The sequence below is a fragment of the Heptranchias perlo genome, chromosome 6 (assembly GCF_035084215.1).
Source record: "Heptranchias perlo isolate sHepPer1 chromosome 6, sHepPer1.hap1, whole genome shotgun sequence".
Classification (NCBI taxonomy): Eukaryota; Metazoa; Chordata; class Chondrichthyes; order Hexanchiformes; family Hexanchidae; genus Heptranchias; species Heptranchias perlo.
Genome location: NC_090330.1, coordinates 84,569,912 through 84,595,656, shown reverse-complemented (window position 1 = coordinate 84,595,656; position 25,745 = coordinate 84,569,912). Strand labels below are relative to the sequence as shown.

At 44.9% G+C, this 25,745-nt stretch overlaps 1 protein-coding gene across 3 annotated transcripts in view; it reads right to left on the bottom strand.

Annotated features, from left to right (window-relative positions):
• Positions 1 to 25,745, bottom strand: part of abcc4 (ATP binding cassette subfamily C member 4 (PEL blood group)) — a 376,726-nt gene that overhangs the window by 239,816 nt on the left and 111,165 nt on the right. For all 3 annotated transcript variants that reach the window (XM_067986483.1, XM_067986484.1, XM_067986485.1), the window contains one exon: positions 23,002 to 23,251. In XM_067986483.1, the coding sequence (XP_067842584.1) occupies positions 23,002 to 23,251 (250 nt within the window). The remainder of the gene's footprint in view (positions 1 to 23,001; positions 23,252 to 25,745) is intronic.

Below are 25,745 nucleotides of genomic sequence, written 5' to 3'. Positions count from 1 at the left end.
TAGGTTTTGGGGGTGGGACAAGGGTAAGGGGATTAGTAGGGTGATTTTCCCTAGTCATGCCGTGTGTTCCCCATTCTTAACTAAGTGTACTGTGTATGTCTGTATAATCTCAGTGTTATCCTAATGTTAAAAGTTCATTTTGTGACTTCAAAAAACCCAGTTTTTCTTGCACCAAAACCAGTTGTCTGCTGCACTTTGTCACAACCCCCAAATAAGTCCAACGTCTAGACCCCAGGGAGTGGGAGCGATTCGGACCGCTCAGAAGTCAGAGGTGAAACTGACACACACCACCACCCCCTACAGTAGGTCAGCCAAAGTGAGTACACTTACTCATTCCCCTACACTCCGTCTGCCACATCACCGCCCCCACCCCACATCTCCTTCTGCACAGCCAACACTACTCTGTCACATCACCCCTCATACCCACTCAAACCTCATCCTCATCTTACCTGCACTTACTCACCTCGCCAGTACTCATCCCGCCACTACCACTCAACCCAATCCTCATACAATCTCATGGCTCTATCTCATACTCACCCTCTCATGCATCTCTTTCACAGTCAGCCTCAATCAACCTGCCACTACCTGTGCTGCAGCCAAAGGGCATGCATCACATATGTGCAGTAGGAAGCGTAAGGCAAACGTGTCGTGAGCATGAAGGGGATGCACAAGGGTGTTTGACGGTTTCTCATGGTTTCTACTTATATTGAATTTCTGAGCAACTCACATTACATATTATATTGGCACCACTACTGTCATGTCTTTGCGAATCTTGTCTGGTTTGTGCAATAATGCCCTTTCCTGAGGATCACTATGAAGACCCACAACTGATGCACCACATTGTGTCACTGCAGAGTGGGTGTAGGTGTATTTGCAGGGCTCTTTTGTGCAGACGACTGAGAGACGTCGGCGATGTCCCCGGTGGCACCCTGAAAGGATGCGGAGGAGAAGCTGTTGAGGGCAGTGGTGACTTTGACAGCGACAGGTAAGAAGATGGTGCTCGGGCCAGCCGGGAGCAGCTCGGCATCAAGGAGGTTGCAAATGTCCACGACTACATGTCGAGTGACTCTTAGCCTCCGTGTGCACTGCTGCACAGAGAGGTCCAGGAAGCTGAGCCTCGGTCTGTGGACCCTGTGGCGAGGGTAGTGCCCTCTGCGACGCATCTCTCTCTGCGGTTGCCCTCCCTCCTGCTGTGCAGGTGGATGTGTCACAGCACTGTGTTTTGGAGCTCCACGTGTCAGAAGTGGACGGCCTGGCCGGCGAGGCTGGTGATGCTGTTCGCCCTCCGAGGAGGTCATGACTGCAGCTATGGCGGCCCCCATCCGGAAGATGTACATCTGAGAGGGTCCGCAAGGTGGGTACATGTGTCTGGACACCGGAGTAAGTGTGCAAGTTGGTGAATTTTATTGTTAGGAGGAGGGTGGTGGAGGCCAAACTTTGTCCAAAGTGAAAGAGTGGCCTCCTGCAATGAGTGAGGGTCTCCCCACCCCCCACCTGTCAAATGGACCTTTGCAGCTGCCACAGGCTGACAGCTGCAACACGTCCATTTGAACTGGGAGTGTTTCCCCCAGTACGGGAAACAGTCCCAGTTGTTTGTAAAATCCCAACCCTCCTGAAATAGCTCCTTAATCAGGTCTATAATTGACCTGAAATACCTAAATAAACAGATAAAGTGGCACCCCGCCGGCTTTAATTGCCTGCGGGAGTCCCACATGCGGGGGCTGCGCGCGTCTGTGGGAAACCCGGAAGTGGGCGGGTTGGAGCCGGACTCCCGACCCGCCCCGGGATTCCCCGATTTTCGGAGCCCCCCCGCCAGGAACGCACCCGATCGCGGGTGCTAAAATCGACCCCTATATATCAATGACTTGGATAAAGGAACAGAGTGTCTTACGGCCAAATTTGCTGATGATACAAAGATAGGTGGAAAAGCAAGTTGCGATGAGGACACAAAGGGCCCGATATTAGGAGGGAGGCGGGTTGCCAGCGGGGGGCAGGGCGGTCGACTTGGCATGTGGATAACCTGTCCAGTAAAATCGGTGGGTTTCCCACGCGATCGTAAGTAAATTGAAGCCACTTACCTTTGCTTCCGGGTTTCGCACTGGAAAGCTGCGCAGCGGGTGGACTGCGCACCCGCATCATAGGCTGTCAGCTGGAGGAGACCTATTTAAAAGGGCAGCCCTCCACCGACTGATGCTGCAGAAAGGAGCCAAAATTACAGCATGGAGCAGCCCTGGGGGAAGGCTGCTCCCAGGTTTAATGATGCCTCACTCCAGATCCTACTGGATGGGGTGAGGAGGAGGGGGAGGACAGAGATCTTCTCGGCGGACGGGAGGAAGTGGCCTGCCTCTGCCACCACGAAGGCCTGGCTCGAGGTGGCAGAGGAGGTCACCAGCATCACCAACATAGAAAATAGAAGCAAGAGTAGGCCAGTCAGCCCTTCTCCGCATTTCAAAATGATCATGGCTGATCCTCTAACTCAGTATCCTGTTCCCGCTTTTTCCCCATATCCCTTGATCCCTTTAGCATTAAGAAATATATCTATCTCCTTCTTGAATACATCTAATGACTTGGCCTCCACTGCCTTCTGTGGTAGAGAATTCCACAGGTTCACCAGCCTCTGAGTGAAGAAATTTCTCCTCATCTCGGTTCTAAATGGCATATCCCGTATCCTGAGACTGTGACTCCTGGTTATGGACTCCCCAGCCATCGGGAACATCCTCTCTGCATCTAGTCTGTCTAGTCCTGTTAGAATTTTATATGTTTCGATGAGATCACCTCTCATTCTTCTAAGCTCTAGTGAATATAGGCCTAGTCGACCCAATCTCTTCTCATACGTCAGTCCTGCCATCCCAGGAATCAGTCTGGTAAAACTTCGTTGCACTCCCTCCATGGCAAGGACATCCTTCCTCAGATAAGGAGACCAAAACTGCACACAATACTCCAGATGTGGTCTCACCAAGGCCCTGTACAACTGCAGTAAGACATCCCTGTTCCTGTGCTCAAATCCTCTTGCAACGAACGGCAACATACCATTCGCCTTCCTAACTGCTTGCTGCACCTGAATGCTCGCTTTCAGCGACTGGTGTACAGGGACAACCAGGTCTCGTTGCACCTCCCCTTTTCCCAATCTATCACCATTCAGATAATAATCTGCCTTTCTGTTTTTACAACCAAAGTGGATAACCTCACATTTATCCACATTATACTGCATCTGCCATGTTCTTGCCCACTCACCCAACATGTCTAAATCACAGTGGAGCCTCTTTGCATCCTCCTCACAGCTCACATTCCACCCCAGCTTTGCGTCGTCTGCAAATTTGGAAATGCTACATTTAGTTCCATCATCCAAATCATTGATATATATTGTGAATAGCTGGGGCCCAAGCACTGATCCCTGCGGTACCCCACTAGTAACTGCCTGCCACCCGGAAAAAGACCCGTTTATTCCTACTATCTGTTTCCTGTCTGTCAACCAATTCTCAATCCATACCAGTATATTCCCCCCAATCCCATGTGCTTTAATTTTGCACACTAACCTCTTGTGTGGGACCTTATCAAAAGCCTTCTGAAAATCCAAATACACCACATCCACTGGTTTTCCCCTATCTATTCTGCTAGTTACATCCTCAAAAAACTCCAGTAGATTTGTTAAGCACGATTTCCCTTTCATAAACCCATGCTGACTTTGTCCAATCCCGTTAATGCCCTCCAAGTGTTCTGTTATCATATCTTTTATAATAGATTCTAGCATTTTCCCCACTACTGATGTTAGGCTAACTGGTCTGTAATTCCCTGTTTTTTCTCCCTCCTTTTTTAAATAGTGGGGTTACATTTGCCACCCTCCAATCTGTAGGAACTGTTCCAGAGTCTATAGTATTTTAGAAGATGATCACCAATGCATCCACTATTTCCAGGGCCACTTCCTTTAGTACTCTGGGATGTAGATTATCAGGCCCTGGGGATTTGTCAGCCTTTAGCCCCATTAATTTCCCTAGCACTATTTTTTTTCCTTCAGTTTCTCCCTCTCACTGGACCCTTGGTTCCCTAACATTTCTGGGAGGTTATTTGTGTCCTCCTTTGTGAAGACAGAACCAAAATATGTGTTTAATTTTTCTGCCATTTCTTTGTTCCCCATTATAATTTCCCCCATTTCTGACTGTAAGGGACCTACATTTGTCTTCACTAATCTTTTTCTCTTGACATATTTATAGAAGCTTTTACAGTCAGTTTTTATGTTCACTGCTAGTTTACTCTCATACTCTATTTCTCCCCTCTTAATCAATCTCTTTGTCCTCCTTTGCTGAATTCTAAACTGCTCCCAATCCTCAGGCTTGCCGCTTTTTCTGCCAATTTTATATGTCTCCTCTTTGGATCTAATACTATCCCTAATTTCTTTTGTACGCCACAGTTGAGCCACCTTTCCTGTTTTTTTTTGCATCAGACAGGAATGCAGAATTGTTGTAATTCCTGCACACGTTCTTTAAATATTAGCCATTGCCTATCCACCGTCATTCCTTTTAGTAAAGTTCCCCATCTATCATAGCCAACTCGCACCTCATACTTTCAAAATTTCCTTTATTTTGATTCAGGACCCTAGTTTCGGATTCAACTGCTTCACTCTCCATCTTAATGAGGAATTCTATCATGTTATGGTCGCTCTTCCCTAAGGGACCCTGCACAAGATTGTTAGTTAATCCTTTCTCATTGCACTATACCTAGTCTAGGATCGCCTGTTCTCTATTTGGTTCCTCAATGTATTGATCTAGAAAACCATCACATACACACTCCAGGAATTCCTCCCCCACAGTATTATTGCTAATCTGGTTTGACCAATCTATATGATTATAGTTGTACCCTTCTTGCATGCGTCTCTAATTTGCTGTTTAATGCCCTCCCCTACATGTCCACTTCTGTTTGGGGGCCTATGGACAACCCCCACCAACGTTTTCTGCCCCTTGGTGTTTCTTAGCTCCACCCATACAGATTCCACTTTGTGATTTTCTGAGCCAATATCCTTCCTCACTATTGCATTGATTTCCTCCTTTACTAACAACGCTGCCACATATCACGTACCTACAACAGTGCAGGAGGCGCGCAAATGACCTCAGTAGGTCAGCCAAAGTGAGTACACTTACTCATTTCCCTACATTCCGTCTGCCACATCACCGCCCCCACCCCACATCTCATACTCATCCTCTCATGCATCTTTTTCACGGTCAGCCTCACCCACCTGTGCTGCAGCCACAGGGCTTGCATCACGTATGTGTAGTAAGAAGCATTAGGCAAACGTGTCATAAGCATGCAGGGGATGCACAAGGGTGTTCGAGGGTTTGTCATGGTTTTTAAACTTACATTTGATGTCTGATCAACTCACATTACATATTACATTGTCACCACTACTGCCACGTCTTGGCCATTCTTGACTGGCTTGTGCAATAATGCCCTTTCATGAGGTTCTCCATGAACACCCTTGATGCCACCCATTGGGTCACCCTACAGTGGGTGTATGTGTAATTGCACGACTACTTTGTGCAGGTGTCAGTTGCGCAGCACTGTGTTGTGTAGCTCCACGTGGCGGAGGTGGACGGCATGCCTGGCAAGGCTGGTGATGTTGCTCATCCTCCAATGGAGTGATGAATGCAGAAATGGATACACCCCCCAATCCTGACGGTGTGAGTGTTAGGGGATCCACAAAGTAGGTAAATGTGTTTGGACAGCAGAGTTTAGGGTATGATTTAATAACGTTGAGTGTGGAGACAACGGTGTGGCAGGCAAAACTTTGTCTGAGGTGACAGAGTGCCCTGCTGCAATGAATGAGGGTTTACCCTACACCTATGAAATGGACCTTTGCAGCTGCCACTGGCTGCTGGCTGCAACACGTCTGTTTAAACATGGAGTGTTTCCCCCAGCATGTGAAACACACTCTGCGTAGTCCAAAATCTGAATCCTCCTAAAATCTCCAACTAATATGTTCTGTAAACGACCTCAAGTACCCAGATAATGATCTCAAGTGGGATCACGTCGGCTTTGATTGCCGGTGGGAGTCCCGCATGCAGGGGCTGCGTGCGCATCGATTCGCTTCATTGGGGAACCCGGAAGTGGGCAGGTTGGATCTGGGCTCCGGACCCGCTCCGGGAATCTCCAATTTTAGGAGCCCCCCCCCCCCCCGCCACGAACGCACCCGCTCAGCTATCCGAAAATTGACCCCAAAGTATCTGCAAAGAGATATTGACAGGTTAAGCGAATGGGCAAAAATTTGGCAGATGGAATATAATGTGGGAAAATGTGAAGACTTCCACTTTGGGAGGAAAAATAAAAAAGCAAAATATTATTTGAATGGAGAAGTACTACAAAATGCTGCGGTACAGAGGGATCTGGGTGTCCTCGTACATGAAACACAAGGAGTCAACATACGGTAATCCGAAAGGCAAACGGAATATTGGCCTTTATTTCTAGGGGGATGGAGTATAAAAGCAGGAAGTTATGCTACAAATGTTAAGGGTGCTGGTGAGACCACACCTGGAGTACTGCATACAGTTCTGGTGCCCTTATTTAAGGAAGGACACACTCGCATTGGAGGCAGTTCAGAGAAGGTTCACTAGGTTGATTCCAGGTATGGAAGGGTTGTCTTATGAGGAAAGATTGAACAGGTTGGGTCTATATTCATTGGAGTTTAGAAGAATGAGAGGAGATCTTACGGAAACATACAAGATTCTGAGGGGACTCGATAGGGTAGATGCTGAGAGGATGTTACCCCTCATGGGGGAATCTAAAACTAAGGGCACAGTCTCAGAATAAGGGATCGCTTGTTTAAGACAGAAATGAGGAGGAATTTCTTCTCCCAGAGGGTCGTGAATCTTTAGAATTCTTTACCCCAAAAAGCTGTGGAGGCTGCGTCATTGAATACATTCAAGGCTAAGTTAGACAAATTTTTGATCATGATGTGGAGATGCCGGTGATGGACTGGGGTTGACAATTGTAAACAATTTTACAACACCAAGTTATAGTCCAGCAATTTTATTTTAAATTCACAAGCTTTCGGAGATTTTCTCCTTCCTCAGGCAAATGTTTCAAGAGCTCCTTGAAGCCTACGCATTTATACATATTGAACAATACATGGTGTTTACAGACTGCCCCTGCAACTGCCCGTTGCCAAGGCAATCACCGTGTTCAGACAGAGAGGTGTCACCTGCAGAACCCCCGAATACACATTCAACAAAAAATGTTGTTTTTTTTTCTCTGTTTTTTTTCTCTGTTTGTTTTTTTGTTGAATGTGTATTCGGGGGTTCTGCAGGTGACACCTCTCTGTCTGAACACGGTGATTGCCTTGGCAACGGGCAGTTGCAGGGGCAGTCTGTAAACACCATGTATTGTTCAATATGTATAAATGCGTAGGCTTCAAGGAGCTCTTGAAACATTTGCCTGAGGAAGGAGAAAATCTCCGAAAGCTTGTGAATTTAAAATAAAATTGCTGGACTATAACTTGGTGTTGTAAAATTGTTTACAAATTTTTGATCAGCAAGGGAGTCAAAGGATATGGGGAAAGGGTGGGAAAGTGGAGTTCAGGTAAAAATCAGATCAGCCATGATCTCATTAAATGGCGGAGCAGGCTCGAGGGGCCGAATGGCCTATTCCTGCTCCTATCTCATATGGTCTTATCCAAAACTTTGTCCCATAGGAGAAGCTGTAATTCTAGAATCTCTAATCTCAGCCCAGGTCCAAACTATACCTGAACTTTCCTACTGACAAATTTTAATGAAGCGGAAAGTTCCACACCCCCTACTATGCAGGTGCGTGCTAAAAGTGTAACAAATATCAAAGAATTGTTTTTACGCAATGTATGTATCATGAAATACATTTAGTACGGGACCACACACACTGTACAAATTATAAATCTGTATCAGGGACTTTTAATGGGATAGCCACAGACACTCCGTATATTAAGGTGATTAGCTGGGAAGATCACAGAAAATTTATGGCACAGAAGGCGGCCGTTCGGCCCATCGTGTCCGTGCCGGCCAAAAATGAGCTACCCAGCCTACTGTACAGACCAGTCACATTTGAAACATTGGGTTTGGTGCTGATTTAATGGAGGAAGGGAGGGGGCACGGGAGCGAGAATTTGTCCCCTCTAAGCACACTGTAAATGCTAAATCAGTGCAGCCAAGACAGACTCTCAAGACTTTACTATTTAGTAGATATTCTAACATAATTGGTAAATTTTCTAAATTATAGCTGGAGGTCGATCTGCAGATCTTGACTTTTGTGATTAGTGTAAAACGGGTGATAGCGAGTCGGCAGCCCATTTACATCTCTCCCCATTTTTATTTCCATTGAAGTCAGTTCCACAGGCACTGGCCCTCACGGGGGTACAGTTCCACGGGCACTGGCCCTCACGGGGGTACAGTTCCACGGGCACTGGCCCTCACGGGGGTACAGTAATGTGTAAGATGTGTAATTCAAACCCACAGCTCACTCTATGTTTGAGATGTCTGGGAAAGGGTGGGCCACCTTCTCCCAGAGAGATGAGGTCATCCATATTGATGAGATTAAGTACCTTGCCATTGTCCTGAGCAAGGTAACATTACTAGCCATCTCCTCATGATGAGGTTAAATGTCTTGCCATTGTCTCAGCAAGTCGATGATGTCAGGTCAGGTGCCGCCTAGTCCGGATCCCTTTTATCAAGCTGATAGCGAGGCCAAACATAGCCTATCTGTGCTGAGGATGTTTAGTCAGCTCACCACAGGACTTCCTGCTAAACAGTGTATGAAAACACAGCTCAAACAAAGGTCCAACGTAGAAGATCCCTCCAGAGCAGCAGACTAGAGTTGTTAAGACAGACGTGCTGGCCGGAGCCCAACGCCCGTGTCGGAAGGAGGAAAGAAGTCTGCAAAAGGCAGGATCGGGAGGGTTGGGGCTGTGACGACTGTGATAGGAGAGAGGCCAAGGTGCGAGCTCTACCCAGAGTGGAAGCAAGTAATATATCTCCAGTTTCCATTCTGTAAACTGCTGCTTGAATACTGAGTGTATTAAACTGTTCTTCGTAATAAAGTACGTGCCACCGTAACCAATTGGTGTCGACCTGAATCCTTTGGAACAGGGAAATAAGTAGTGGAGCACAGGCTCCCTAAGACCGTGTATATATTCCCAATAACCCTACGAAGCATCTGAGACCTCCTTTCTGATGAAAGGTACCATACACAATATCTAGCTTTTGCCATCCAATGCAGTCTGACCTGCTATATCTTTTCTTTCTAGTGTTTTCTATTTGCATTTCAGATTTCCAGTATTCATGGCTTTTCTCTCTTTGACTTCTGGATATAACTGCCCTAGAATTTTTTTTTATGCGGCCTAAGGTAATAACCAGGTTTGAACTTGATTATGGCTTAAATTTTCCAATCAATTACACCTAATAAACAGATATGAAATGAGCATACCTACTGGTTTTCCATTCATTTAGCACCCCATCCAATTTTTCAGTCAGGCTTTACACTAGCGCCATAAATGCCCATCAGTTTGCTGTTTATGATATTAAAAAGAGGCCAGAACGATAATAGTGCCCTTCACTCAATTCCCTGGGATCTGCCTGGGGTTTTCACTGACTCCATCTCTTGCCTATTTAAAATGGGTGTACACGATTGCTTGGGACTGAGCAGTTCACCCAAGTGGATTTATAAAGCCCTATATGAAGATCTGCAGTTTAAGGTCATTTCAGAATCTTTTTTTCCCTCCATCCATTTAGCTAATCAGGTACCGTGGCCCAATTGTTGGGGCATTAATGTTTTTTGGTATCAACAACAGTAGCACAATGGGTCTCCCCATGGAAATCTACCTTTACGTTTTTTGAGGAAGAATAGGAGGACCAACACAGAGATACCAGGCTGGTTAGGCTGCACCACCTGTTGGTACCTTCACAGCTGCATCTACAGGGATAGGTACATGTATTCCTCGACTTCTCAGGAAAGCAGTGGCTGCAGATTCTGAGATTTAAAAAGGCTGTGGTAGAATTGTGCCATATGCTCCATGGTAACTTTCAGCCAAACTCCTCCACAGGCACAGCATTGCCAATGGCCATTAAGGTCACAACGGTCCTTAACATTTGTGTTTCAACTTCATTTCAAGGTGCCACTGAGGATATCAGCAACATAAACCAATCAGCAGTCCATAGATATAGAAAGTTAGTGACTGGCACCTCATTAGCTTTAGCAAGCAATTTCCATCCCCATGGAAAATTGATAGCAACACTAGAGGATAGTGCAATTTTACAGAGTGGCAGGTTGCCTGATGGCCCAGGGACATATAGATTGTATCCATGTGGCCTTGCACAATGCCATTACCTACATAAATTGGAAAGGATTTCACTCTATGAATGTCTGGCATATTTGCAACCATCAGCACTAGATTATAGAGGCTATTGTTTCCCAGGCAGTGATCAGGAGGCCTTCATTTTAAGGTAGTTGATCATCCCACTAAAAATTCACCCGACGGTGTGAGCGACAGGGAGGCTCCTCGGTGATCAAGATTACATATTGCAGACATGACTAATACACCTTTGAAGATCGAATGACACCAGCTGAAAACATGCAGTGAGGTCTCATGCATCAATCAGAGTAATCATGGAGCAAGTTGAAGTAGCTATATAGATATTTGGACAGGTCTGGGGTCATCCTGCATTACAGCCCAGCTAACATGTAAAAGATCATGGTATTCTGCTGCATACTGCATTACTTTCATCTGCAAAGAGTCATCTTCATGGAAGCCACGGAGGAGGAACTCACTTAGCCCAACGAGGGGACCAGAAAGAAGAGCAGGAGGATTCTAAATAGGTTGCAAAAGAGAATCCGTTTCTAGTTGCAAGAACCTATCAGCAATCTGGTATAGAGACCGTCTCGTAACATGAAAATCTGCCCACTGCATTAATAGTCATCTTCTCCATGCCATCCACTAATCTGCCTTCACCAACAGTGCCTTAACTTTACCACTCAACCCCCAAAGTTTCCATTCCTACCACCTGCTGAGACATGATGCAAAACCTTAAAAAGAACAATTTCTGCACACAGTCTAGCTGTAGTGCAATCAACTTTTTAAATAATCGTATGTGATGTGTGAGAGGGCCTACTATTTGGTTCACGGGTACCTCTCCTTTGTGACAGTGAATGATATATATCCGTTTCCATTTAATGTGCTTCTCTGTCTAATTGCTACCTCAGGGGCAGAAGTACACAGGTGTCTGGCTGTTGTGTATCCGTAAGAGCCTCCTGAGATTGAGGAGACCTTAAATCACACCCCCCCCCGCACCCAGCAGCTGGGGCCTGAGATGGCTCTGCTGTAGGCTCCACCACTACGGTCAGCCTGGCCTTGCATGCTTTCTGGCATATATAGGTATCAGAGGGGATTGGCACGAGGGTCTGGATGTGTGGTTATCCTTAATGACAGCACCATCATTTATACCCCTGTTTCAGGGTATCGCGTCACCATCGTCACTGATTGATGCGATAGTAGAGCTAATGGCAACAAGGAGATCAGTAAAGCACTACATCATGACTCTTTTGTTGTTGAAACTCCAGGCCTCTAACAGCAGTCAAAGCATTCACTGAAGCAGTACCTGCTCTTAGGGCCTCTGGCATGGGGTCTCTACAGTATATGTCCTTAGGGTTGCCACACGCTTCATGGGTGAACTGCAGTGTTGTAAAATTGTCACGCGAGGCAGCATGCATGCTGTAATTGAGCTCCTGTCGCCATCTGCAGCATGCTGCTTGGCACAGTCCTCAATGACTGTACCAATGCTCAAAAAGCACCTTTCCTTTAAATGCAGGTCTCATGACATCCCAATCTCTGGGCTCATCAGCCAAGAAAGGACAAAAGCTGGCCCTTCAGTCAGTGGGTTTCAGCTCCTTTTCTGCCATTACCACCAGTTCCTGCCCATTCATGTTCTTTAATGCAGCCAGTGCTCTGCCGCTAACTCTTTCTTTAAAGTCCTGGGGTCATTTGTTTGGGGGGTCCTCCTCCTGTTCTTCTTTCCCTTTTATAAGGGGTGGTCTTCTCCTTAAACCAGACTGTAATAAACGAGAAGTTCTTAAAATCACGAGGGCATACAGTCGTGTACATGCACCATGAAGCAACATTTGATGAGAGAATTCTTTGGGCTGAATTCATGTAAAGATGTGTGAAGGGTGTATATTCCAACTGTTGCACTGCTTGATCCATGAAGTATAGTAGGACAAGGCTCATGTGGAGCACCAACACCGGTATGGACCTGTTGGGCCCAATGGCCTGTTTCTGAGCTATAAAATTCTATGCAATTCTAAGGAACATTTCCAGGTGAAGGCTGCAGCTTGAAATTACACCCTGCTACATAACGAACATTCATGGTGAGCACTGAAAGTACTTTAAGACAGTGTGAATGGGAGGAAATTTTACACTTAGTACATTGCATTCTCCTACCTTGGCTAACCTAGTAAGATCATTATGCTTCTTATAGCATTGCTTCAGTGTGCAGGAATGGTAGAGATGGCATTGACACTAATCAACACCATCTCCCTAATCTGTTCTTCTTCGGGCCCAGCGGTGCTCATTGCTGAAGGCGGCCCCTTCCTCTGCATGACTTCCTGCAGGAGAATTTCAGGGGCCCCACCCCAGAGAAACATGGGATTTTCTGCTTTGCTGTACTTATTACTGATATTTTTGATCAAATTATCCTGTTTTTCAAAGTGTACCATCACCCAGCTTCTATAAGTTGCTGCAGGCCTTGAAATTTTGTAGTAGCACAGATTTTCTGCTCAAAAACAAGTCCGTTCCCAATCACAGGAGCTTTGTATACCAGCAACAACTTATATTTACATAGTGCCTTTAACACAGAAAACAGTCTCAAAATGTTTCAGGAGGTGTAACAATGCTGACCTCAAACACATGCAGGCCCAGCGCACTAATGATCGGGCAGGTGCTCGTTCTGCACCGTCTGACTTCCCAATCATGCATATGCCCGATTGGAAGATGTAGGCCAATGTCTCTGATGGGAGAAAGATCAGCTGCAATGACACGGTTGTAAATTTGCAAAGACAATACCGTGATTGCTCAGTTATGCAGTGCAGTACTTAATCTTCTCTCACCCCTCACAAAAAAGTGTAGAGTGAGATAGAGACTATTATAGAGTTGATGTGTCAGACTAAATGGAAAAAGGATATACAGAAATAGTTCATGAATGAAGTACAGTAACTACAGTAATTTTCTTCTGTACTCAGAATTTCTCAAACCATCAGATGTTTAAGCAGTGACAGTTATTCATGTATCTGTGGCAGGTTTCCTCTTGTTACACTACAATTACCCCCTCTATTCTTTTCATCGGAGGGATGAGGGGCAACACTGCGGGTTAGAATACTATCCAATTCACCTCTATAGCCTGCCAGTTTTGCTCACTCACTCACTCAGTCCATCTACGTCCCTTTGTAACTTCCTGCTCCCATCTACACAACTTACTGTGTCCCCTAACTTAGTGTCATCTGCAAATGTGGATATACGAATCTCTGTTCCTTCATCCAAGTCATTAGTATATGATGAAAAGCTGAGGCCCCAGTACAGATCCCTGGGGAACACCACTTGTCACATCCCACCAATCAGAGAACAAACACTTTATCCCCACTCTCTGACTCCTACCCCTCAACCAATTACTAACTCATGTCACAAGGTTACCTCCAATTCCATGCGCTTTTAATTTTGCTCAATCTTTTGTGTGGAACCTTAGCAAATGCCTTCTGGAAGTCCATATAGACAACATCCGTAGATACTGCCCTAGCCACCATGCTAGTGACCTCATGAAAACATTCAACTAGATTAGACAGATATGACCTACCCTTCAGAAATACATGTTGACTCTCTTTGATCGGATCGTATTTGTCCAAATCCACAATAACCATCTCTGATGATAGATTCAATAACTTCCCAAAATTGATGTTAAACTGACAGGTCTGTAGTTTCCTGGTATCTCCCTCACCCCCTTCTTAAATATTGGACTGACATATTTGCAATTTTCCAATCCAAAAGGCACAATTCCCGAAACTAGAGGGCTTTGGAAAATTATGACCAACATATCTGCAATTTTCTCTTCTTATTCCTTTAATACCCTGAGGTGGAAACCATGAGGTCCTGGAGAATTTTCCATCTTGAGTCCCATTATGTGTCAATAGCATCCTCTCTCTGACTTATTTTTAGGTTCCCTGGTATTTTGACTTTTCTCTACTGTGAAAACAGATACAAGTATTCATTCAACAAGTCTGCCATTTCCTTATTGTCCATTATAGTCTCACCGGCATCTGTCTTTAATAGGCCTACATTTCCCTTAACCACTCTCTTTCTTAATATATTTATAAAATCTTTTACTGTTAGCTTTGATATCCCTTGAAAGTTTGATACTGTCTCTTACCTCATTTGTTGACCATGGTTCCTTAACTACACAAGTGGAGCTGTTGCCTTTTATGGATATGTACTGGTTTTGTATTGTACCAAATACTTCTTTGAATACTTCCCACTGTTTGTCTGTAGGTTTATCCATTAACAGTTCAGCCCAGTATACTGTGATCAATTTATTTCACATCCCTTTGAAGTTTGCCTTACTCAAATTTAAAACCTTGGTTTGGTGACTCTCCCTCCTCCTTCTCAAACCTAATATCAAATTCAACCATATTATGGCCACTATTCGCAAGACGTTCCCTTACCATCAGATTGTTAACTAATTCTGGTTTGTTGCTCATTATCAAACCTCCTATGGCCTGTTCTCCTATCAGTTTTAAAACATATTGTTCTAGAAAGCTGTCCTAAAAACATTCTAGAAATTCATTGCCTTTACTACTTAAGCTGTTCTACTTCTCCCAGTGTCTGTGAAAATTAAAATCCCCCATTTTAAATCACATTGTTTCTGCTGCATGCTTCCCTGATCTCAGTATTTATACATCCCACCAATACATCAGTGCTATCAGAAGGTCTGTAGACAATTCCCACCAGGGTCTTGCATCCTTTGATGTTCCTTAATTCTACCCATTGTGTTTCCACAGCCAGATCACCCTGTACTGAAAACCTTTTTCTTTCTACTACTCTGTGTCTTTTATCAATATTGCTACTCCTCCTCCCTCAATTTCCCAGCCCTTTCTCAAGATCCTATAGCCTAGAATATTATCCAGTTTATAGCTACATCTTTGTAATAACTAATACATAATATCCCTTAAGCTGAATTTGTGCTTTCAACTTATTTGTTTTATTTCTTATGCTATAGGCATTCATGTACAGAACTCTTATTTGGGTAACTGTCCTCACCAATCCTATATGTGCTGACTGTGTTTTTCTTTCACATTTTTGTGACTCACCACACTTTGTTTCTGATGCTCTGTACATTGCTATTCAGGCAATTAATATGTTCTTATTTTTCATCACTCCTGCTTTATTTTTAATACAAGAGATTGTTAGGAAAAAACAGAAGCGCATGAAATTGGAAGCAACCTTTTGACATGACTAGGGAGGTAGGAGACAGAGAGTAGGGATAATGGGTATGTACTCAAATTGGCAGGATGTGGCTGGTGGTGTCCCCCAGAGATCTGTTCTGGGGCTCAGCTTTTCACTATATTTAATCAATGACTTAAATTAAGGAATCGAGAGCCGTATATCCATGTTTACTGACGACATTAAGGTAGATGGCACAATAAGTAGTGTAAACGGGAGCAGAAAGTTGCAAAGGGACATTGATAGATTACGTGAGTGGGCTAAACTGTGGCTGATGGAGTTCAATGTGGGGAACTGCGAGGTCATCCAAGAAAGATAGATCAGAGTATTTTCTAAATGGTGGGAAGCTAGGAACTGTGGAAGAGAACAGAGATTTAGGGGAGCACAGAAATCACTAATAACTAGGGGACAGCCACAAAAGATAATTTAAAAGGCAAATGGGATGTTAGCCTTCATCTCAAGGGGATGGAAGTTATGCTACAGTTGTATAAAAGGTCTAGTTAGACGTCATCTGGAGTATTGCATTCTGTTCTGGACACCGTACATACCTCGGGAATACTGCGTTCAGTTCTGGGCACTGCACCTCAGGAAGGATATAATCGTCTTAGAGGGTTTTTTTTTTATTCGTTCATGGGATGTGGGCGTCGCTGGCGAGGCTGGCATTTATTGCCCATCCCTAATTGCCCTTGAGAAGGTGGTGGTGAGCCGCCTTTTTGAACCGCTGCAGTCCGTGTGGTGAAGGTTCTCCCACAGCGCTGTTAGGAAGGGAGTTCCAGGATTTTGACCCAGCAACGATGAAGGAACGGCGATATATTTCCAAGTCGGGATGGTGTGTGACTTGGAGGGGAACGTGCAGGTGGTGTTGTTCCCATGTGCCTGCTGCTCTTGTCCTTCCAGGTGGTAGAGGTCACGGGTTTGGGAGGTGCTGTCGAAGAAGCCTTGGCGAGTTGCTGCAGTGCATCCTGTGCACCGGTGATGAAGGGAGTGAATGTTTAGGGTGGTGAATGGGGTGCCAATCAAGTGGGCTGCTCTATCTTGGATGGTGTCGAGCTTCTCGAGTGTTGTTGGAGCTGCACTCATCCAAGCAAGTGGAGAGTATTCCATCACACTCCTGACTTGTGCCTTGTAGACGGTGGAAAGGCTTTGGGGAGTCAGGAGGTGAGTCACTCGTCGCAGAATACCCAGCCTCTGACCTGCCCTTGTAGCCACAGTATTTATATGGCTGGTCCAGTTAAGTTTCTGGTCACTGGTGACCCCCAGGATGTTGATGGTGGGGGATTCGGCGATGGTAATGCCGTTGAATGTCAAGGGGAGGTAGTTAGGCTCTCTCTTGTTGGAGATGTAAACAATTTTACAACACCAAGTTATAGTCCAGCAATTTTATTTTAAATTCACAAGCTTTCGGAGATTTTCTCCTTCCTCAGGCAAATGTTTCAAGATCTTGAAACATTTGCCTGAGGAAGGAGAAAATCTCCGAAAGCTTGTGAATTTAAAATAAAATTGCTGGACTATAACTTGGTGTTGTAAAATTGTTTACAATTGTCAACCCCAGTCCATCACCGGCATCTCCACATCATGACTACCATCGACACCACAAATTGTTGGAGATGGTCATTGCCTGGCACTTATCTGGCGCGAATGTTACTTGCCACTTATGAGCCCAAGCCTGGATGTTGTCCAGGTCTTGCTGCATGCAGGCTCGGACTGCTTCATTATCTGAGGGGTTGCGAATGGAACTGAACACTGTGCAATCATCAGCGAACATCCCCATTTCTGACCTTATGATGGAGGGAAGGTCATTGATGAAGCAGCTGAAGATGGTTGGACCTCGGTGCAGCGCCGTTTCACCAGAATAATACCAGGGCTAAAAGGGTTAATTTATGAGGACAGGTTGCATAGATTAGGCTTGCATTCCCTCCACCGTAGAAAATTAAGAGGTGATATAACTGAGGTGCTTCAGATGATTAGAGGATTTGATAATGTAGATAGACAAGAACCATATCCTCTGGTGCGGGAGTCCAGGACAAAGGAGCATAATCTTAAAATTAGAGCAAGGCCGTTCAGGGATGATGTCAGGAAGCACTTCTTCACCCAAAGGGTAGTGGAAATCTTAATAACATAGTATGTTACAGCACAGAAGGAGGCCATTCGACCCTTCGTGCCTGTGCCGGCTCTTTGAGCTAGCCAATTAGTCCATTTCGCTGCACTTTCAACATATCCCAGTAAATTTTTATCCTTCAAGTATTTATCCAATTCCCTTTTGAAAGTTATTATTGAATCTGCTTCTACCACCCTTTCAGGCAGTGCATTCCAGATCATAACAATTCTCTGCGTAAAAATGTTTTACCTCATGTCGCCTCTGGTTCTTTTGACAATCACCGTAAATCTGTGAACTCTGGTTACTGACCCTTCTGCACTCGGAACAGTTTCTCCTTATTTACTCTATCAAAACCATTCATGATTTTGAACAACTCTATCAAATCTCAGATTAGCCTTCTCTGCTCAATGGAGAACAACTCTAGCTTCTCCACTCTCTACAGATAACTGAAGTCCCAAATCCCCAGTAACATTCTAGTAAATCTCTTCTGCATCCTCTCTAAGGCCTTGACACCCTTCCTAAAGTGTGGTGCCCAGAACTGAACAATATTCCAGCTGAGGCCTAACTAGTGCTTCATAAAGCTTTAGCATAACTTCCTTGCTTTTGAAATCTATGCCACTATTAATAAAGCCCAGGATCCCATATGCTTTTGTAACAGCCTTCTCAACTTCTCCTGCCACCTTCAAAGATTTGTGAACATACACTGCCAGGTGTCTCTGTTCCTGTACCCCTTTTAAAGTTATATCATTTAGTTTATATTGCCTCTCCTCATTCTTCCTGCCAAAATGCATCACTTCACACTTCTCTGCATTAAATTTCATCTGCCATTTGTCTGCCTATTTCACCTGTCTATATCCTCCTGAAGTCTGTTACTATCTTCCACATTGTTTACTACATTTCCAAACTTTGAAATTATACCCTAATTACCTAAGGTCAGGTCATTGATATATATCAAAAAGAGCAGTGGTCCTAATACTGACCCCTGGAGAACACCACTACTTCCCTCCAGTCTGAGAAACAACCATTCACCACTACTCTTTGCTTTCTGTCCCTTAGCCAATTTTGTATCCATGCTGCCACTGTCCCTTTAATCCCATGGGCTTTAATTTTGCTTACAAGTCTATTATGGTTTTTTTTGATACTTTATCAAATACCTTTTGAAAGCCCATATACATATCATCAACTGCACTACCCTCATCAATCCTCTCCGTTACTTCATCAAAGAACTCAATCAAGTTAGTCAAACAAGATTTTCCTTTAACAAATCTGTGCTGACTTTCATTTATTAGCCCATACTTTTCCAAGTGTCAATTAATTTTGTTCTGGATTGCTGTATCTGAAAGTTTCCCCACCACTGACATTAGGCTGACTGGCCTGTAATTGCTGGGTTTATCCCTCTCCCCTTTTTTGAACAGTGGTATTACATTTGCAATCCTCCATTCTCCTATATCTAAGAAGGATTGGAAGAGTGCGGCCAGAGCCTCCGCAATTTCTGCCCTTACTTCCCTTAGTAACTTAGGATGCAAAGGCTATGGGCCCCGACAACATCCCAGCTGTAGTGCTGAAGACTTGTGCTCCAGAACTAGCTGCGCCTCTAGCCAAGCTGTTCCAGGACTACTACAACACTGGCATCCACCCGACAATGTGGAAAATTGCCCAGGTATGTCCTGTCCACAAAAAGCAGGACAAATCCAATCCGGCCAATTACCGCCCCATCAGTCTACTCTCAATCATCAGCAAAGTGATGGAAGGTGTCGTCGACAGTGCTATCAAGCGGCACTTACTCACCAATAACCTGCTCACCGATGCACAGTTTGGGTTCCGCCAGGACCACTCGGCTCCAGACCTCATTACAGCCTTGGTCCAAACATGGACAAAAGAGCTGAATTCCAGAGGTGAGGTGAGAGTGACTGCCCTTGACATCAAGGCAGCATTTGACCGAGTGTGGCACCAAGGAGCCCTAGTAAAATTGAAGTCAATGGGAATCAGGGGGAAAACTCTCCATTGGCTGGAGTCATACCTAGCACAAAGGAAGATGGTAGTGGTTGTTGGAGGCCAAGCATCTCAGCCCCAGGGCATTGCTGCAGGAGTTCCTCAGGGCAGTGTCCAAGACCCAACCATCTTCAGCTGCTTCATCAATGACCTTCCCTCCATCATAAGGTCAGAAATGGGGATGTTCGCTGATGACTGCACAGTGTTCAGTTCCATTCGCAACCCCTCAGATAATGAAGCAGTCCGAGCCCGCATGCAGCAAGACCTGGACAACATCCAGGCTTGGGCTGATAAGTGGCAAGTAACATTCGCGCCAGATAAGTGCCAGGCAATGACCATCTCCAACGAGAGTCTAACCACCTCCCCTTGACATTCAATGACATTACCATCGCCGAATCCCCCACCATCAACATCCTGGGGGTCACCATTGACCAGAAACTTAACTGGACCAGCCATATAAATACTGTGGCTACGAGAGCAGGTCAGAGGCTGGGTATTCTGCGGCGAGTGACTCACCTCCTGACTCCCCAAAGCCTTTCCACCATCTACAAGGCACAAGTCAGGAGTGTGATGGAATACTCTCCACTTGCCTGGATGAGTGCAGCTCCAACAACACTCAAGAAGCTCGACACCATCCAAGATAAAGCAGCCCGCTTGATTGGCACCCCATCCACCACCCTAAACATTCACTCCCTTCACCACCGGCGCACTGTGGCTGCAGTGTGCACCATCCACAGGATGCACTGCAGCAACCCGCCAAGGCTTCTTCGACAGCACCTCCCAAATCCGCGACCTCTTACCACCTAGAAGGACAAGGGCAGCAGGCGCATGGGAACAACACCACCTGCACGTTCCCCTCCAAGTCACACACCATCCCGACTTGGAAATATATCGCCGTTCCTTCATTGTCACTGGGTCAAAATCCTGGAACTCCCTTCCTAACAGCACTGTGGGAGAACCGTCACCACACGGACTGCAGCGGTTCAAGAAGGCGGCTCACCACCACCTTCTCCAGGGCAATTAGGGATGGGCAATAAATGCCGGCCTTGCCAGCGACGCCCACATCCCGTGAACGAATAAAAAAAAAATGCATCCCTTCTGAACTGGGTGACTTCTGTACTTTGAGTACTGCCAACCTTTTAAGTACCTCCTCTTTATCTATTTTTAGCCTATCCAATATCACTACTACCTCCACCTTTACTACAACATTAGTAGCATCCTCTTCTCTAGTGAAGACCGATGCAAAGTATTGATTTAGTACCTTAGCCATGCCCTCCGACTCCAGAGATCTCCTTTTTTGTCCCTAATCAGTCCAAATCTATTCTCATACTCTCTCTTTGTCCTCGGTACCTTCTGTATTTAGCTTGGTTCTCTACTGTATCACTAACCATACATTTGTCATAAGCCTCCTTTTTCTGTTTCATTTTAATCTCTATATCTTTAGTCATCCAGGCAGCTCTAGCTTTGGATGTCCTTCCTTTCACACTTGTGGGAATGTGTCTACTCTGTACCCGAACCATCTCCTCCTCGAACCCCTCCCATTGTTCAATTATTGTTTTGCCTACCAATTTTTGATTCCAATCCACCAGGGCAAGATCCCTTTTAAATCACTGAAATTAGCCCTCCTCCAGTTAAATATTTTTACGGTTGATTGTTCCTTGTCCTTTTCCATAACTATTCTAAACCTAATGATATTATGATCACATGTTTTCACATCCTTGGTTCCATATCCCTTAATATCCTTCCCTAACAAAAGGTATTGAGGCTAGGTCAATTGAAAATTTCAAAACAGAGATTAATAGATTATTGTTAGTCAAGGGTAACTTGACTAACTTGATTGAATTTTTTGAGGAGGTAGCAAGGAGGATCAATGAGGGTAGCACGTTTGATGTAGTCTACATGAATTTTAGCAAGGCTTTTGACAAGGTCCAACATGGCAGACTGGTCAAAAAAGTAAAAGCCCATAGGATCTAAGGGATAGTGGCAAGTTGGATCCAAAATTGACTCAGTGGCAGGAAGCAAAGAGTAATGGTCGACAGGTGTTTTTGTGACTGAAAGGCAGTTTCCAATGGGGTTTTGCAGGGCTCAGTACTAGGTCCCTTGCTTTTTGTGATATATATTAATGATTTAGACTTAAATGTAGGGGGCATGATTAAGAAGTTTGCGGATGATACAAAAATTGGCTGTGTGGTTGATAAGGAGGAGCAAAGCTGTAGACTGCAGGAAGATATCAATGGACTGGTCAGGTGAGCAGGAAAGTAGCAAATAGAATTCAACCCGGAGAAGTGTGAGGTAATGCATTTGGGGAGGGCAAACAAGGCTAGGGAATACACAATAAATGGGAGGATACTGAGACGTGTCGAGGAACAAAGGCACCTTGGAGTGCATATCCACAGATCCCTGAAGGTAGCAGGACAGGTGGATATGGTGGTTGAGGCGGTATATGGGATACTTTCCTTTATTAGCCAAAGAATAGAATATAAGAGCAGGGAGGTTGTGCTAGAACTGCACAAAATGCTAAGTTAGGCCACAGCTTGAGTACTGTGTACAGCTCTGGTCACCACATTACAGGAAAGATGTGATTGCACTAGAGAGGGTACAGAGGAGATTTACGAGGATGTTGCCAGGACTCGAGAATTTTAGCTATGGGGAAAGGTTGGATAGGCTGGGGTTGTTTTGTTTGGAACAAAGGAGGCAGAAGGAAGATTTAATTGAGATATACAAAATTATGAGGGGCCTAGATAGAATGAATAGGAAGGACCTATTTCCCTTAGCAGAGAGGTCAATAATCAGGGGGCATAGATTTAAAGTAATTGGTAGAAGGATTAGAGAGGAACTGAGGAGAAATGTTTTCACCCAGAGGGTGGTAGGGGTCTGGAACTCACTGCCTGAAAGGGTGGCAGAGGCAGAAACCCTCACCACATTTAAAAGTACTTGGTTGTGCACTTGAAGTACCATAACCTACAAGGCCACGGACCAAGTGCTGTAAAGTGGGATTAAGCATAATAGCTCTTTTTCGACTGACACAGACACGATGGGCCAAATGGCTTCCTTCCGTGCCGTAAATTTCGATGATTCTGTAATTAAGGGATATGGAACCAAGGTGGGTAAATGAAGTTAAAATACAGAGCAGCCATTATCTAATTTAATGGCGGAACAGGTTCGAGGGGCTGAATGGCCTACTCCTGTTCCTATGCTCCTAACAGATATTTTATTGTTACTTCCTATAACCTTCTGCTCCTACAGAGTATTAATGTTGTATTTATCACTTAATGCTGGGGTGCCTTAACCTGCAAAGTGTTCTATTTCCTTGCACCAATATCCCTCACCTTGAGCATGAAAATGCACCAAAGTAAGAAACCTTTCCCTTGCCAAGAAAAGCAAAATTAGCATTAGCATTATTTTTCAATACTTGAACATACCTTTATCCTTCTTATGCTGATTAATCCCTCAGAAACTGTCTGAATAGCTGCTGGGAAAAACAGGGTGACCGTGAGTCTCACAGCACTGTACAGTGATACTGTGACAAACACACGACTTGCTGAGATAGTGTTGCCGAGTAGCACGTACATCATGAACGTAACAAATAATATGATCTTGCTAGCAATAAAGAATGAGGCCATGTTCAAGGCACGCAGGTAAGAGCTTTTCAGAATCTTGGCAATCTCCTTCCTGAAATGCAGAACAATACAACCATTTGCTTTCATCACACAATAATTTGTACGCTAGTTCACATGAAAGGAGTTATTTAAGATTAAACACTCTGCTAAGGTCCTCTACTAATGGTTTACCAAAAATACATTCTTTGTAAATCACCTGATGGGAGCCTTTATTGTATCAATGGAAATGTGTTTTATCTAGTTTAAATACCCATTTGGATAACGAACACAAAACTTATACTTCCCAGCCATAGTACATAGAGTAAAATACAAACTATTAACTTTAACATGCTGCAGCTTCCCCACTAACAGGAAAATAATTTTATAAACTTGTCAAACCGGTCTAGCGCTGTAAACATTGAATGATACAATGCTCCAGAACTGCAAATAATTTGTTTATTCTTATCCTCCTCAGCTCTACTTTTCTGAAGGCAGGGACGCATACTGAGTATGATTCCATGGGGTTCCCCGGCAGTCTGGCTTTAATAGCAGTTCCTCATTCTGCTGCACTTAAAATACCAGTAGGGCTATTCAGGCAGGAAATCACAGCTGAATCTGATCCAGTCCTTACCCATCAAAATTTCTAGTAGCAGGAATCACTGAATCATGATCAATAAGAGGAATCCTAATTGATATTTCCATTCATTATCGAAGGAAGATCAAGAATGGCTAACTCAGTAATCTGAACCTAAAATCTTCCTGGTCTGTATAGCGTGGATTTTCCCCCAATTGTTGGGTTAGCAGTGGGGCGAGATTTCTGTCCACCTATGTGACTGTCACGAGCCTCCTCGTATTGATGGACACAGAGTCACCCTCCATTGTGTTGTGTGGCACTACCACTGTGCTAAGTGGGATCGGAGCCTTTACCCAGGAAAACATCAAGGAATAAACACAGGCCAGGGATCGGAGCCTTTACCCAGGTAAACATCAAGGAATAAGCACAGGCCAGGGATCGGAGCCTTTACCCAGGTAAACATCAAGGAATAAACACAGGCCAAGGATCGGAGCCTTTACCCAGGTAAACATCAAGGAATAAACACAGGCCAAGGATCGGAGCCTTTACCCAGGTAAACATCAAGGAATAAACACAGGCCAGGGATCGGAGCCTTTACCCAGGAAAACATCAAGGAATAAACACAGGCCAGGGATCGGAGCCTTTACCCAGGAAAACATCAAGGAATAAGCACAGGCCAGGGATCGGAGCCTTTACCCAGGTAAACATCAAGGAATAAACACAGGCCAAGGATCGGAGCCTTTACCCAGGTAAACATCAAGGAATAAACACAGACCAGGGATCGGAGCCTTTACCCAGGTAAACATCAAGGAATAAACACAGACCAGGGATCGGAGCCTTTACCCAGGTAAACATCAAGGAATAAGCACAGACCAGGGATCGGAGCCTTTACCCAGGTAAACATCAAGGTATCATCACAGACCAGGGATCGGAGCCTTTACCCAGGTAAACATCAAGGTATCATCACAGACCAGGGATCGGAGCCTTTACCCAGGTAAACATCAAGGAATAAGCACGGACCAGGGATCGGAGCCTTTACCCAGGTAAACATCAAGGTATCATCACAGACCAGGGATCGGAGCCTTTACCCAGGTAAACATCAAGGTATCATCACAGACCAGGGATCGGAGCCTTTACCCAGGTAAACATCAAGGAATAAGCACGGACCAGGGATCGGAGCCTTTACCCAGGTAAACATCAAGGTATCATCACAGATCAGGGATCAGAGCCTTTACCCAGGTAAACATCAAGGTATCATCACAGACCAGGGATCGGAGCCTTTACCCAGGTAAACATCAAGGTATCATCACAGACCAGGGATCGGAGCCTTTACCCAGGTAAACATCAAGGTATCATCACAGACCAGGGATCGGAGCCTTTACCCAGGTAAACATCAAGGTATCATCACAGACCAGGGATCGGAGCCTTTACCCAGGAAAACAACAGCGAATTGGCACAGACCCACAGAGGGAGACTCACTTTTTTAAAAAAAAGACAACTTCTGCTGAATTTGTGAGCCTTGCTTCGTGGAATGCATTATGCTTGGTGAGGTCTTTGATCCAGTGAAGTTTTGCACCTGTGGGCTAACAGTTCGTTAATTAGATATTGTAACATTGTACGGTTCTAAGGTACTGAGAGTACTGGCTAACAATTTTTCATCTATCTGATACAAGGCACCTGGAGTAAAGGGAAGGTCCACTGTTTACGACCAGGACATGTCTCCTCAAATCTCTGCCAGGCCTATGTAATCTGAATTTCCTCTGTATCTAATTTGGCTGCCGCTCTGGACCCATCACCCTTTATTCCTCCAGGCCCCTCTTGGGCTCTTCTCTCCTGCTCCTCCCCTTCCTGTCACCCATTCATGCCACTTTCCGAAACTGAACATCAGTTCGTCGATGCTCCAAGTTGACTCCACCCTATCGACGTCAACTTCATAGACTCAATCAAACACCATTCGGTCCATCGTGCTTGTGCCGGCTCTTTGAAAGAGCTA